At 41.4% G+C, this 16355-nt stretch overlaps 1 protein-coding gene across 8 annotated transcripts in view; it reads right to left on the bottom strand.

The window, feature by feature from the left end:
* The window catches only part of fbrsl1 (fibrosin-like 1), a 270174-nt gene extending 254187 nt beyond the window's left edge, over positions 1-15987 (bottom strand). For 5 of the 8 annotated variants that reach the window (XM_030737147.1, XM_030737151.1, XM_030737148.1 and 2 more), the window contains exon 1: positions 14752-15986. In XM_030737147.1, coding sequence (XP_030593007.1) covers positions 14752-15054 — 303 coding nt within the window. In that variant the 5' untranslated portion in view covers positions 15055-15986. Of the gene's footprint in view, positions 1-14751 lie in introns of all 8 variants that reach the window. The other 3 variants (XM_030737152.1, XM_030737155.1, XM_030737150.1) reach the window with 2 other exon arrangements.
* Between the last annotated feature and the right edge of the window lie 368 nt (positions 15988-16355).

Raw genomic sequence — 16355 nt, 5'->3', positions numbered from 1 at the left:
CTTTGCTCTCTTTGTCTCCTCTAGATTCCTGTCATGGATCTGGCTGTGAGGCCAGTAAGTAAGACCAGACTGGTTAATGAAATGATGTCAAGTGGGTAGTGCAAGCAGGTCCCTCGCAGCTTCAGAGGTGTTGATGCATTCTGAGCTTCCTGTCAACACTTGCGTTGTGGTGTTTCTTAAATCGCAGCATGATTACTTTATTAATGTTACACCAATAAGTTCCAAAACATGGCAAATGGCTGCCTCGCACCATAAATACAGCACTGTTGGGAAGCATACTGCACCTTTATGAGGATCCGCAGCAGTACATCTCAGTCTGATGACAGCACCGACACTGTTGAGCCTGCCTTTGGTTTTAACATTCCTGCCTGCAGCTACAGAGGCTTGGAGAGGCCTCCAGAGGTATGTGACCCACAGTTACATTTATAGGCTTCACAAGTGATAAAGGCAGTGCCACAGGCCAGGAAATGACTGGCAGCTACTAGAAATAAAGGCTTGTTCTGGCAGTCATAAAACACTGCTTTATGTCATATCATTCAACAGAAGAGGAAGAAGTGACAAAGAGGCACGGCGGCATGAATCAAAGCAAGAATTTTAAAATGCACATTTGCTCCTTAAGCACCGTTAGTGATTTCATCATGGAGTTCAGTTTGACTAAAAGATTCTCACATTTTGAGATTAAATCAAAGCTAGCATGTCTCATCGATGTCCTCCACAGAGATCATATAATGATGATACTGCGTGAGAACTCACTGCAAGTGATTTCACAATTTTCTTATTAATTGACTGAGTGGCAGTCTGACTGAGTGACAAGCTGACTGACTGACTGACTGACTGACTCATTAAATACACGGCTGACAAAATGAACTGGTTGCTCCACTTTTGGTGGCACCACCTTGCACTTACACATACAGACACACACACACACCAACCCCTTTGGTGTAGCCTGTCAGTGAGTGTAACCGTTTTCTTTTTCTTGCATTATTGTGCAAATTGAAACGCCAAGTAGACCCATTCACACATACACACACAGAGCTAGTGGTGTGTGCAATGTGTCAATTTGCAAGGGGGGGGGGGGCAATGCCTCCATCCCTTTTACCCTTTCAGTGTCTTGGCAAGTGGGAAGGGGAAATATGATTATCCAGCAAGGGGGATTGTTTCATCAACACCTGGAGCAGATAAATGAAAATAGGAGGATTTATGCACTGAGAACAAGCTTATTTCTGCTGCCAGGAAACAATTAAGCAGGACGCTGGAATACTGCATCCAATGCTCTCTCTCTCTTTCTGTTTGGCTCTGTTTTTTTGTTTTTTTTGCTCTATCCGTCTGATTGTGTCTCTTTTTGTGTGCTGGCTCACTGCTTGCTTTACACCAGAGGCACATTTGGAGAACTGATATCAAGCCTTGGGGAAAGCTGACTAGAAGAGAGGAACAGTATTTAATTCCTCAAGTTGTCTCATTAACAGGTTTTTAAAAAAGAAAAAAGATGTTTTCACACATGCACTTTTCTAGATATTACCTGCTGAAGCTGAATGTGAGAATGCAAATGTCCAAATCAGTTGGCTCAGACATCAGTTTTTATCTAGCCAGCTCCTTAGTACAAAGCCCTGCACACTGAACTGAACACCTAATGGCATTAAGTGGCACCTGAAAATAGGACAGCAACCACCTCCTAGGTTAAAATCAGTAGTTGCCCGGTGATTGCATTTAATATTTTCGCATTTGGTAACCGATTGCAAGCAGTTGCAGCAATGAACTGGTTGCCCAGAAGTTGAGTGTGCAACATTCTTAACCTCTGGGCGACCACTTCCAATCACAAGACAATTTCACAGGTCGCCTAGTGGGAGGCAACCTGTCTCCAAATCCAATAACTCAGACAGATTGGTAAAGGTCTGCAAATAATTGCCAACTAATTTATAAATGCACACAGGTTGCCAACACGTTGCAGTTAATTGGTTGGTCTGCACCGATGTGCACAGCTCGTGTGCCATGCACTAGGGAACTAAACTCAACTGGTATTCTGGTTATACTCCTGTCAAAGCAAGGTTGCCAAAGTCCTAAGTTATTATTGATGTTAAATTGCCATCATGCAGCAACTATGTCTCGATTTGTGGAGAAATTTCTGTTTCAAATCTTTGATGTCCTAAATTTTGGTTTAATGTGAATTTATGCTCATGCAACACATTTGCAATTTTTTTTACTAATTTATCACAATTAACTGCCACATTATCACAAACAGATTGCTTGTAACTGCCAGCTTGACCCCATTCAGTCTCAGCCTGGTAGCAGACTGACTCTGTCTTATTTATCACCTCTTAGTTCATCAAAGTGGCTTTGAAGACAGCAACTGACTGCAAGCGGTCACAGACCTGGTCCCAAGTTCATTGCACACATTCACAATAATAATGAAAAAAAATTAACCACAATGAACCACATAGAGCATTTCCAGCAGCAGGATCACGCCTGATTTAGACCTTCTCAACCAAGTTGTCAGAATAAAATGACCCTGAAGCACATATTTATAATCTCAACATCTCTGAACCAAACATTAAATGTTTTAATGCTACGAGACATCAACAAATGCTGATGTAAAACCATTTTGATCTTTGATCTAAGCGCATGCTTCTTGTCACCAGGGAAACTACTGAGTGAAAAGGAGGGATGCATCGATCCAACTTTTTCCAGTCGTGATCCCAAATACATAATCTCGGAGTATTGATCTGATACCCGTGTTTGCAGATGACATAAAGTGATTACAAAAACTTTTTGAGACAACAAAGGTTATTGATGCTGCTCTTGATATTTATTTTGCTGGTTCCAACACCGATAATTTTTCTCTTTGCTCATTTTGGTTTCATTGTTTATTTCCCCTTTTCTTTTCTGTTTTTCAGAACAAACATTGATATTGGTAGACATCCTCTTACTTGCAAATAAACCAATATCAATCAACTGGTCCAGTGCTGGCATATTCAGCCAATATATCTCCATCCCTAACTCAACCCTAAGTCAAGTTACCCCGGTCTAAACCTGGCACAGTCTAAACTCAAGCACACACCACGCTGATGCACCCTTCAGTGAAATGATGGGAATGAATTTAAGTGTGGGTCGTCTTTATTCACAAAGCCAGAAAATAACTTTAATATCCCACAGAAATGCTTTCAGTCACAACAGAGGCCAAGCTAGAAAAGCAATCAATAAAAAGCACGATCTGTATCACCATGAAAAAGGAAACTCCCTTCCACTGTTTACATGATTCTATCAAGAGAGAGAACAAGATCCTGAAATCTTCCCCAAAAATCTCTGCTGTTAATATTTAATCAACGATAACAAGAGAAATACAAAAAACGTATATTTGTTTAAAGTAACTCTCAGTTCAGTTTAAGAGTTTTATAATGTCATATTAATCAATTACATAGAAGCTAACAAACTGCATTGTTACAGTAGACATCTTGTTTCATCACAGGTCACGGTTACAAATCATTATAAGTGTGTCTATGAATAGCACGGTATTTAAACTGCACACGGCTAAAGCAGCAGCTGTGCCGTGAAGCCAAGAGAAGTGGAATGCAAACAGTAGCTTGGCACAGTTCTGTTTACGTTCTCTCACATGCTGCCTGTTTTCTTTATTGACTCAACAACTGGCCTTGTGCTCAGGCTCTGAATGTGTGTGTGTGTGTGTGTGTGTGTGTGTGTGTGTGTGTGTGTGTGTGTGTGTGTGTGTGTGTGTGTGTGTGTGTGTGTGTGTGTGTAATTTTGATCTCATTCCACGCCTCGGGTAAAGCCCTGCTGGCTCGAAGGTGCGTGTCCTCGTTTCAGACGCACTGACAAAGTGGCCCCTCTGAAATGAGCTGTGTGGCCTGTTCACAAGAGGGGAGCAGATGCATTTTACTGCCTTTGATCTACGGGTAAACAACCTGCAGATTACATGAGGAAAAAAAAAAAAAAAAAAGGAAACTGAATGTATGTGCTGTCTGCACCGAAAGAGGAAACAAATACTGACAATACTTTTTCTTTGGCAGATCACTCTGTGTGACAGAGATTGTCTCGCCCTTGCAGATTTTTTACTGCAGTGGTGGCTATGTTACAGTACATCTCCCTTTTTATATGTCCCATTATATTTCAAATACATTCTTCCTATTCATTCTGCTGAGCACACAGCCGGAACAGTGACTTTCATAGACGTCCCGAGGATTCATAAAGTAAATGTCTGAGCTGGCATCAGGTCAAGCCTGTTGAAAAACTGATGATATCTTCAACAGAAGCATAAAGAACCATTTAGACTGCCTCCTGAACAAAACGTGTGCCCATTATAGGACTGTGTTTAAGCAAATTCTTATTGTTTGTTTTATATTCATACTGACGTTAAACTGAGCATGATTTATGCCAAATCAATGCATAATTAATTATCCTGAAGGGGTTGGTGTTTCCACCCATAATTTAATCTTGGCAGCATCAAAAAATCCTCTAAAACTGCATGCAAACCACAAAACATAAAGTACAATCACTCTTCAGTGACTCTTTATACTACTATAAAAATAGAATATAATTCTAAAACAATATACAGATAGCAAACTCATTTGGGGCTCATCTGGGCTACTTTGTGGCTCTAGTGTGGATCAGTTACGGCACCAGCAAATATTAGGTTGGTCAGATTTGGCCCAAAAGTTATAAAGTGGACTTAAAATCAGGTCACTGTGAGTCCAAATACCATGAGGGACATGATATTTGGGCAGAACTCAACACCATCAATTAAAGCCAAATGTGGTCTAAAGAACACTGCACATATGGGGGAACATTTGAGCCAAACACATATAACCATTCATTTTCTCCATATTAGCTGTGAAATCTATAGAAAGATTTAATACATGGAAAACAAATAATACATGTTTGACTAAACTGTGGTTGTCTTTATCCTGGTGGCGGTTTCTAGAGCTAAGAAGAATCTTGTATGGGGAATCTGCTCGTTTCCCCATATTCTGTAGTCACATTTTAATTTTTATCTTTGTAATGTCTTTATTGTAACTTTACATGAAAAAAGTCCACTGAGTGATGTAACAGGTTTATATTATGACCACAGGTCATTTCTAAGTATTTGAGTTTTGATTTCGGGGGAAGTCGCCGTATGCTGCTGGAGAAGACAGATGGAGGAGACGGGCTTAAAAGGCACAAATCAGAGCAGGAAACTCCCTTTGCTTTTTTTTTCTTGGCAAAAAAAAAAAATGTAAGCTTGGTGACTGAATGGATCTTTTGAAAATGCACCATATCTTTCTTTCTGAATTTTAACAAAAAGGCCTCTTTTCTACCACGTTCATACCCATTTTTTTTTTAACCCATCTGTAGAAAAGCTCACACACTGGTCCTCTAACACTGTCTGTGGGTAAAAAAAGAAAATGACTTTTACCTCTTACAGCACTTTATCCCAATAACAAATGTATTTTTTCCAGTACTCATGGGCTGAAGTTTTGCACAGCACCATGATTGCACATTTCATTCCTGATTTAGTGAACACAACAACATTCATTCACCCACCCAACATACAAGTGGCTTGTAAGCATTGTATACTGATAGATTTGAAAAGCTCAGAACGTATTATGTCATATTATTCACAGGAGAGATAGTTAATAAAAATAAAGATCACAGGTTGAAATAAGGCAATACTCCCCGACGCCACATTGCACTATGAAAACCAAGCAAGAAGAAGCAAGAGAAAAATATACTGCTAAGAGGGTCATCTGAAATACCGACTGCACCGCATATCAAGAAAACTGCCTGACACTCACTATCAGAAGTGGATAACAATGGCCAGTGAAAGGGCGATAATCACTCAGATACGGGGACAAACAATTTTCCCTTCATTTATAGCATATCAGGAATGACAAACTCCTCCTCGTGGACTCCAGCCCCTACACAGTCATTCTGAATCCACGAGTAAAGTGCGGATGGGCGACAAGGTGCTTCATTTCGACAGCGCAACTGAGTGTGGCGGCTCAACCCACAGTTGTCAAACAAAAGTCATCCAGACAGTGAATGGAGCAGAAGTGGCAATAGGAAAGAGAGAAATTCCACATTACATAACCAACCTCTTATCTAAGCTCTATTATCTTGGCCACAGCTTGTTATATGGCTGCCAAAGCTATCACACAAAACAGTGAAGCAACACTCCTTATTTGGCTTTGCCTGCACCCACACAGAAACTCATACACAGAAAAGGCTAAATGTTGCAAATACAATCAACATACCAACAAACAATGGGCTGTAATAAATTGCAGTCTGACATATCACTGGATCTTGTTTCAGATGGGGGAGCTGAGTGCTGAGCAATTATTGTCAGCATCACTTGGCCTATAAAGACTATTCCCCTCAGAGCTGGTGTTGGTAGCGAGTGTTGGTAGCAGAAGAGCATGTCGACAACTGTTAACGCTAATTGCTTTCACACCAAGAGCGATCTATTAAGAAAACATGCAGCAAGACTCTGCACAATGTCACGACTGTGTGAGTCATGCCTTTGAAAACAAGCCCTTCCTGAAAAACATGACCACATGGACTGGAGGCTGATTTGTAATCTGCATGCTGCTTTTGAAGACTTGAGATTTGTCTCACTAATACCATGATGCTGAATCATCCCAGGTCTGTATAAGCTTTAAACTGTATCATCATCAACAGAACTATTCCTGAAGACCACTTAGAGAGAGTTCAGGCTGTGTTTAAGAATGAAGGTGGTCACACCAATTATTGACTCTCAAACTTATTAGAACTGTACAGTCTCTGTTATTGTTATGTTTGTTATGTTTCAACAGATCACTGCCTCTATTTTCCACTTTTCCTAGCAAAATATAAAGAAATGAGTGGTGATTCAGGACTTTTGCACAGTAGTCTAGCATTTAACAGTAATTACTCCATCACATAGATCCATCGGCTTGCCAGTTCTGTCTTGTTTAAAACCAGGATAAACCCTAATAGGTGCATTCTTTTCCACATCAAAGTAAGTAAGTAAATGGAAGCTCTATGCATCTATTGGCATATGGGAGTTATTGGACTGATGGTTGCTGGTTACAAAATTTTAACATATGACCCAACCCTAATAATGCAGCTAATTTTATACCTTTTTTACTCCAACTTGTTGCCCAGTGGACTCAAGTCCTCTCTCTTTGCCTTTGCAACCACAAACATCATTTTGATTATTGCTTGTCCTCTTTCTCAGATATAGTTTTTGGTTTTTTTTTTCGTGCAAGCCTGCAAACAACAAAAAGAAGCTTTCACATGTCTTTGCAGGAGAGTGTAGCTGAAAACACTATCAATACTTTCCCCTACACACAACTCTTAGTGACCAGACTGCAACCTTTCTACAAAATAACTCTGCAAGGATGAAAAAAAAAAAAAAAAATGACCTACACTCATGCACACAAACAAAATGCTTAAAAGGGATTCAAGTGATATGAAGGCTGAATGAAGCAAGCCAGGCTCTCTCTTTGCCAGCGAAGGACGTGGCTGAAAAGGAAAACAGTCATTACTTAATGAGCCACTTAAAGAGTGCCCTCTCTATTTAGGTTTCATTACTTTTATTGTAAATCCTTCACAGCCCTCGTCTGCTACTCATTCATTCAGAGCATCCGCGGCCAAGTGAACCATTATATATTAACCAAAATCACAGGGCTGGAAAATACCTCAGCTGAATGACAATTATGATTACTATGAAGTTATCCCCAAATAATTTCTTTTTCTTAAACTACTCAAACGAAATGTCTTTTGTTAACATTGTTTAATAACATTCATTAATCAAGAAGCCAGAGTAGGTTGTGAAAGGCAAAAAAAAAAAAAAGGAGTGGGACAAATCAGCAGCGGATAATTACTGGGGAAACCTTATAACAGTGCAACTCCTAATCCATCGCAGGCTCCGAGACAGCATCTTAATCAGAGGGTAATTACATCCTGTCATTCACCGCAATGAAAATACAGAGACAGGAAGATGGAAGACGGCTCAAGACGACAAGCAGGAAATGGATATATATGCCTACAACAAGTTACCCACGTGCTTTTATGTGCCACTTAATATGTGTCAGCGTGCACTGTCTCCACATTTTCAGCTAAGCTTGAAAACAAAGAGGCTCTTATTCTGACAGTTAAAAGTGCTGGCACATTCAGATACCTAAAAACAGACAACCGACGGCGCTTCAAAAAGCTCTCGCTGGGGAGAGCAGGCATTAATCCCAGTACTTTCCAACCTTCAGAAACCAAGAAAATACTTATTATCACACATATTAAAAACATATGATCATTCCTTGCTCATTACATTTTTCACTGCTTTTTTTTTTTGGGTAGTAACTGAATATCTATGAGCCAGGGAGCACAAGCACAAAAGAAGTCATCAAACGTGTCCTCAAGTTTGCTCGCTTAACACAGAAGCTGGTTTCTGTAAAGATTTTAAATCAAATAGTTAGCATCCATGTTATCTTCTTAACTCCTTTTATGGGAACACCGCTTCCTTGTGTTGCAACCAACTGTTGATCACAGGGAACTGTAAGAAGCTGGCATACAGGAATGTAAACTGCATTGCCGGCATGCTTGTGCATGCGTACGTGCAGATGTTTGGCTCAAATTAAACAAGCAATAGTAGAAATACTACTTCCTAGTTCTCCTAATGGTCAGGAGATACACAAGTCAGGCAGGCTTAAACAAGCAGACCTATTTTGTCTGCTGTCACCAAAAGATATGATGCTTTTGCCCTTCCAGTGTCATGTGTGACTCCCTCGGGGACTCTCCAATGGGCTGCTATTTATAGGATATTATCCCAGTAAACTGATAAGGTCATAAAATCGAATCTTTATTTGCTCCCCTTTTTTCTTAAAAAGACATTTAACATTTAACAAAGACTAAAATTTAACATTTCAGAGGTTTGTCTTTGGGCAAATTATGAAAGGAAAAAACACATTCATATTGTTTAAAACAGGCACTGTAAAAACTGTGCTAACCTGCTGCAGATATAGAATCTGCAATAGCACCTTTGCCTTTACAAGTGACTGGATCAATGCCATTTCTACAGTAACGTCTTAACAGCTGAAACCATTTTTAACTGTTAATTAGAATTTAATAAATAAAAGCGATGTCAGAACTGGCTTGCCTGATGGGTTACAAAAAAAGAAAGAACAAACTCAAAGAACATGGCATCAGTGACCTCATCATCAGCAAATTAAAAAGTTCAAGTTTAGAGCCTGATCGATATATTGGCGGAGCTGATATTATTTGCCGATATTAGCTATTTGGCGATATAGCTATATCCGTGTTTCTAGCACTTTATAAATTAAAATTTAAAAAGTGAAGAAGAGAAGCACCTTTTCAACTGTGGTAAGAGTGTTAATGTTGACCAGTTTGTCTACCAAAGGACACGCTGCAACTTCCCTGTTGGCAACATGTGTTTGGAACACCACAAACACGACAACCAGCTGATCCCAGCAGAGTGTAAATGAGCAAATCAAGACTTTTGGTGACACAGAAGCATTTTCATATTAGTAAGGACTCATAAATGACTACACAACAAAAATGAGAGAAGTCTGTTTATATTTCATGCATCTGAAAAAAAAAATAAATAAATAAAAAATTTAGCCAAATATCGGTATCTGTGTTAAAGATCCTGTATCAGTCAAGCAGTATTAAAGTTTGGCTCATACACTAGATGTGACATGCTGTGTCAAGACACCAACGTTTAGCTGTTCACCTTCTTGGGGTTTTTTTTAACCTCTCTAAAATGATCACAAGTTATGCAGACAAACTTTCACTTATTGTTTGTCAACCTCATAGACCACATGGATTATCATGTGCACAGCCCAACATAAGCCACTTAGCACGCCTGCACAGTCCAGCTTTAAAGCTTTTGCTGGTGTCATAAACTGTGCTCTGCTTGTAGTAAAATTTGTATTACAAAAGCTTATTACTATGGTTTTGTATTTCTCCGTAATTGTGCACAATATTAAGAGTGTTACTAATTACTTTCCTCTTCAGCCTTAGATTATACATCATGTCCTGATGCCACCAAACATATACTTTTAAATAATGAAATCAAAATAAATATGCAATGACTAGTCAACCAGTCAGGGGCAGCCCTCAGAATATATAACTTGGACAGTTGCACGTTGGAGATTCAGTCATGTGTTTGTGTGTGTCAGACAGAGAAAACGATTGTGAATGTGACCATGCATTTATCAGCCATGCTGTCGCCTACAGCGTGTGACAGTTAGAGAGAGCCAGGGCTTGGGGACATCCCACTGGCATTAAGAAAGCTCTCTCCATGGGATGCGTCAGCCAATGAGCAACGGAGCCTCAGGGGGCTGCCTTGTTAATTAAAGCCAGAGTTGTTTGTCAGTGCCGACATATGATGCACAGCACTATCACCGTCGGGGGAAAGTGAAAACACGAAGCACGATTGCTGCAACCCCTGCAACAAATCTGCTGCCTCACCATGGAAGCAAGACATCTTACTACAGCAAAGACTGCTGTGGTTTAAGGTGTCAGTATTGGTTTACGCTGTGTTACTCAAGTGGCAATGAGCAGAGCAGAAAACGCAAATCTGATCCGGTAAAAAGATGTGAAATTATGGGATATTTCTGGGGCTCTTTAAAGCTTTATGCAGCCCGTCAATCTCTGGAAAGCAAAACCTTCAGTTCGAGCTCAGAATGTGGCGGTGCATCTCTGCACAGATGTGCTCTCTAACCTGAAATGTTGAGTGTTGGCCTTACTAATGACTGCAAATAGTTAACATGTGGTCATACCTGAGTGCTAAATATGAGACACTCAAGTGTAGCTATTTTAAGAGGAAATCTCTGGGGGGGGGCAAAAACTTTCTAACTGCTGCTCTGACTTCATCACAGCACTTGATGATATATAATCACACGTATTTGTATCTGGAATGTCGCTGGCTTAGATCCGCACAGCAGCTGCCAAAATACAGGCAGAGAAAGTGAAGCAGCAATTCTCAGCTTCCCTAACAACTACTGTCAAGCTCCCTTAAGGGCAAGAGACTTCATTTCTTCATATTGTACTAGTGGTGCAGCTCAGTGGCCAACAATCAAGGATGATTGGTGTGTAAAACTTCAGAAAACAGAGCCACGCAGGAAAACAGCAAGCTAAACGTCCCTGGATACACAAAGAGACAATCTGTGATATATGAACCCATTTTCTGCCAGAATCTCAGAACCTTTGGCCTCCGCACCCTTTACACTGTTGTAATATCACTAAATCAACTAAACCTAAATCCCCCATTAGAGTGAATTTAGAAACCCGTGCTGTGGAACGAAAAACCCAAACAAATCTGTAAATTCATGTTAAAGCAGATGAACAGAAGGATTGTGGATTAACGAGAGGGGATTTGCCACTCCAACGTCACTCACAGAGCAAATGGAGCAAATCAAACATCTTATTAATACGTTGACAGATGGATAATTGTGTCATTTTATTATCTGCTCACTTGTTCGATACACACAGGGAGACTTCTGGAGGGTATAAGCTGTAAAGCGTAATTGTTTTATATCGCTGCTGATGGCTGAAAATCTTCTATGGCCACAAAATTGGCCTTCAGCTATTGAAAGAAATCCCAAAAGTGACTCATTCTAATATATGGGCTAATTGATTCTTAAAGTCATATTTCTTAAAAAAATAAATAAAAGGCAAAGAATTTTCCTAACTCATGCACAATGATTTCATTCTTTACTTAAAAAAAAGAAGAAATAGAAACTACAGAAACTGTGCGTATGAGGTTTTATTTTCTCTTTCACAAGCCCAAGTAGCAGATTGATTGTTCTTGAATCATCACTGAATCATCCCTTTTTTGTTTTTTAATCATCATAAGGTGCCTGTGACAAAGCAGCATGGCTGTGTTTGTACAGTCGATTTGCACAGGTAAGTAAGCGGCTTTCCTGTGAGAAACGAGGGGATTCAAAGCGAATAAACACGGCGTAATCAAATGCGGCTGTGGCTGCAAATTGCTTTCGGCTGTAATGAAACGGGTTACGGGGAGCGGGCAAGACCACCGCACAGCCTAAGCCTTCATCGGGGGAGCTCGATCCTATCAGCGCAGAGCTGGAATATCAACAACACCGACTGAGTGTGTTTAGAGTGGAAGTGCTCTGGGAGTAACCCATAACCTCAGGCATAAGTTACAGACTAAAATGGGACAATCAAATAGCAGTAACCCAAAGGTGACATAGCTTTTATGAAACATGTTCACCCTGAAGTGATTTAGAGAACAGAAAAAAGGATTACAGAGAGATTTAAGAGGAATGAGATTAAACAGAAGTAAATATTGCCATATTTGCCATATGGGCTCACTGAATCCTGGGAGGATGGAATATTAATGATAGTAAAATGCTAATGAGACCGACTGTACGGCCTGACATAAACACAGCCGTGCTGGCCATCAGTCACTTTAAAGGGGTCAAGAGGATCACATGCTTGCTCTGCCGAGGGTGCGCCAGCTTATCGGAGCGTAATGCAATAAGTCAGAGCTATTCCCTGGCTGCTGTGCCCCCCCCCATAATTGATGAGTAATTAGCACAGGTACAGTAACTCATGCTCCACTCAAGCACACAGTGAGTGGGTAAAAGATGACTCATGGACAGACAATGTGATGGTTCCAGTGGGTACACACCGCAGAGGGGGCACTTCATTCTCAGTGATGCAGCTAAAACAAATGTCATTAGTGTTTTCACTTTCAGCAAACAATCTACAGGATTAATATTAAGTCAACACTTTGATTTCATTTACCACACGCCCAGAACTCAAAGGCACAAAAAAAAAAACTATCTGTGCTCATCTCTTCTTCTAATTGTACCAGATCCACTAACATCATTTAATAAGCGCAGACCATTTGCATGCAAATCAGACCAATTATCAACAAGTAGCCGGCATGTGAGCATCATTTTGTATTGAGCTGTATCATGCCTCATTTGCGTAGCCCTGAAACATAAGCTTCTGTGCAGCGCACACTGTTCTTTCTCTGTGTTCACTCAACGCAAAGAAGTATTATTACTAGTAAATGTGAAAAACTAAAATTGGATAATTATCTGGCTTTGCCTCCCTCTCAAAGAGACAGCATTTTTTTTTTTAAATTAACATAAAGCCTCAGAAGATAAATCTAACCCCATCGCCTCCATCAGAGACAGATGTCCAACTTGTGAACTAAAAAGACCTCTTACGGCATCACGACACGTGTTGCTATTCCTAGAAGTCATTAAGTGCAGCACATTTCAAAGTCTTTCAGCCATCAGAAGTGGCTGCCATGCAGCACAGAGGGGAAAATGCTCATGGAAATGAGGAAAATGGGCACCAACAAATCCTATGCACACTTGATAACATGTAACAAGTTTATCTTGAGTGAGTGCTGCTGTAGCCTGACTGCAAACTTAAATTTATTCTGACTGACTCGAAAACTCTGTGGTGTCATTAGAGCATTTTTAAGCCTTAATGTGCATCACACATCTTCCAACTTGCTTTTAGTCATTATTTGTCTGATATTAATTATTTCCCAACAACATTTCTAGCATCACCCATCACTCCTATGTGCTTTCACGCCCACTCTAAGTACCATGAAGCTAAATGGAATTGCAATATAATCACAGATGACCCTGACAGGTTAGACTTGTTAAGAGCTGGGCAGTGGAGAATTGATTATCAGCCTCAAGTGAGTGAATCTTGCATTCAGAATGGACAACTGGTTAAGATTTTATGCTGCAAATAAGCATTCCACCATTATACTGACTAAACACTATGTAGGAAGCGTGACTGATGACCGATTAATAGCTACCATACTGTAGTTAAGCTTACATGGGAGAGAGTGCGATTGAAATGTGGTAGGATCCATGGGCTCCCAAATGAGGCCATCATCTTAAAATACACAGACATCAGCGGATATGTAATACATTAGACATATTTTTTTATAGGCAGTTATTTATATATAGTACCATTCTCAGGAATGAGCCATAAAAAAACAAACAAACAACAAACCTGCCTGCCTCGTCAGTCTGCCTGATATCCCACAGGGAGCAATGTTTCATTTGTCATTTGGAATGTAATGAGATAAAGGAGCTAAATAAAGGAGGATGTCACAGGGGAACCTCCTTTCTTCCTGAAATCATTGCTCTGACATCTGACATAGCTACCACACAGTAATGACAGCAGCAGAGTTATCAGCACGTGGTGTGTCAGCCTCCAACACATGAATGATGTAATAGGAAGTTTATCAGAGGTCAGAGTGTCAAGAAAGCGCTCAGAACTCACAGTGAGTCTGAATATAAAAATACACAAACCACAACTGCTTCTCCCACCAAAGCACCTGTTTTTATTCCCAAATCACACGCTGTCTGCCAATGATTAGCTTCTCATTCACAAAGCACTGAACTTGTAATTTTGAAGGAACAGAGCGGTGTGCCGCAGAAGCTGTCAAAACACTTTCATGACAGGGACTCCAAACAGACACGTAGACGTGCACTGAACTGCACATTTGTCAACAGCCTGTGTGCTGAGAATCAAAGCACGGATTGATCACCTTGAGGGGATCCTCTCATCTGCAATATCAGACGATTACAAGAGTAATCCTCATCCATCTAATTACCGCCATCTCAAGTAAATTGGCTACAAATTGGACTAGTCCTCACGCTGCTGGTGAGTGGGAGGGTGGGTGGGGGGAGGCTTGTAGGACCCCCACTTTGACACATGATGAAGAATGCAGACACACAAACAGTTAATGATCCAGTTCCTCCTTACCTCCAGACGGTCCAGGCTGATGAAACTGGCGATAGCAAATCCATCAATGATATCCTCCTCCTGCGAGCTGGACTCCCGTCTCTTTCGCCGTGGGGGACGCGGGGCTCTGGCGGCGGCCGCGGGGTGCGGAGCCTTTTTACCGGGCAGGGAGGCGGCGTCCCTCCCCGGACTGTGTCCCTCCCTGTCGGAGCAGGAGGAGTTGGGGTCGGGGCTGCGGGCGTCTCTGCTCCCTGCCTCCCGCAACCTCCGCACCCTCTCCCGCTTGGCCCGACATCTCCGACCCTGCTTCAGTTTCCCATCCATGTTGTTAGAGAATGCTCCCAGAGTCAAAAAGAAATATAAATATTACTCCACAGCGCCCGAACGCTCGCCGCACCGTGTAATATCAAATAACACACACTGGACTGAGAATTGAAGCCTAGGCTGCGCTATAACGTGGAGCGAGCGCTGTGTGTAGGCTTTGTAAATAACAAGGCAAATATAGCCTCACAACAGTGAATGACCTTGAGTATAAACCTCGCCAATCTCCATTACGATAAGCAAATGTTCAAGTATCCCAAGCAAGGCGACTGAGAGTGAGCAAAGCGACGCGGATCCACACGTTATTCTGTCACGAATCTGCGCCGTGTCGACGCGCTAGCCGTTAAAGCAGGTGCAAAACGGCGAAACAGTTAAAATCCACGCATTACACTCGCTTTGTAACTTTTGTTGCATCTCGATCATAACAAGCGGCGTTAAAGCATAACCTCGCAGCATACTGCAGACAGCGCAGAGAAATCATGTCGCTGCCCGTTGTTGTTTTCCACCACCCCAATCCATGATCCAAGTCTGGCAAAAAAAAAAAAAGCTCGGGATAGTATCCGTCCGAAATAAAACGCCTGGTAAACGTATCGATAGTAGCTGTCGAATGAGAGAATAATCCCGTGGGCTACGCGTTGACTTTTAAGCCATATTCCTCTCTGCGCTTCAGGAGCAAAGGATCCGAAGTCCGAGAGCTACTTAGGCTATGCGCAATATTCCCTAAATGACCCGAACCGTCCGAATAAGACAGCCATCCAAACTCCATGAGGCAATGAAGCGGTCTATTCCAGTTTAGATAATGTTGAGTTTCCCATAAAGCCACTCCAGTCCGTCCCTTGGTTGCTCAGTTGCTCAGTGGCTCCTGGTATTTTCTATTCGCATAATAAGGCTTTGATAAGTGTCCTTAAAGCGACAGGAGTGATTAAAATCTCCTCTCCCCCCCACCCCCTCCACCCCATCTCATTCCCTTCATCCGAAATTAAGATACGCAGTCAAGCTTCAGAGAACCCACATAACTGACGTATTTCCGCCACCTCTGGCCTACAATTTACCATAGGAAGGAAGCTTGTGTAAAAGAGAGCGAGAGAGCGAGAGAGAGAGAGAAAGGGAAAATCATTTTCTCTCACTGTTGGGTACACTTTGTCATACAAGGCTCTATTTTAGTCTGTCTGTCTGCCAGAGCTGATGCCACATCATGCGTTTCCCGCTGACGGTTTGAGCTGCCTCTCTCTCACATACACTCATCTATCAGGTTGTGACAGCTTCTCCATTCCGAGCATGCTGCCCCCCCCCCCCCCCCCCCA

The sequence above is a fragment of the Archocentrus centrarchus genome, chromosome 9 (assembly GCF_007364275.1).
Source record: "Archocentrus centrarchus isolate MPI-CPG fArcCen1 chromosome 9, fArcCen1, whole genome shotgun sequence".
NCBI classification, from domain to species: Eukaryota; Metazoa; Chordata; class Actinopteri; order Cichliformes; family Cichlidae; genus Archocentrus; species Archocentrus centrarchus.
The sequence above is the reverse complement of the archived record's forward strand: the minus strand, read 5'-3'. Positions and strand labels throughout refer to the sequence as shown.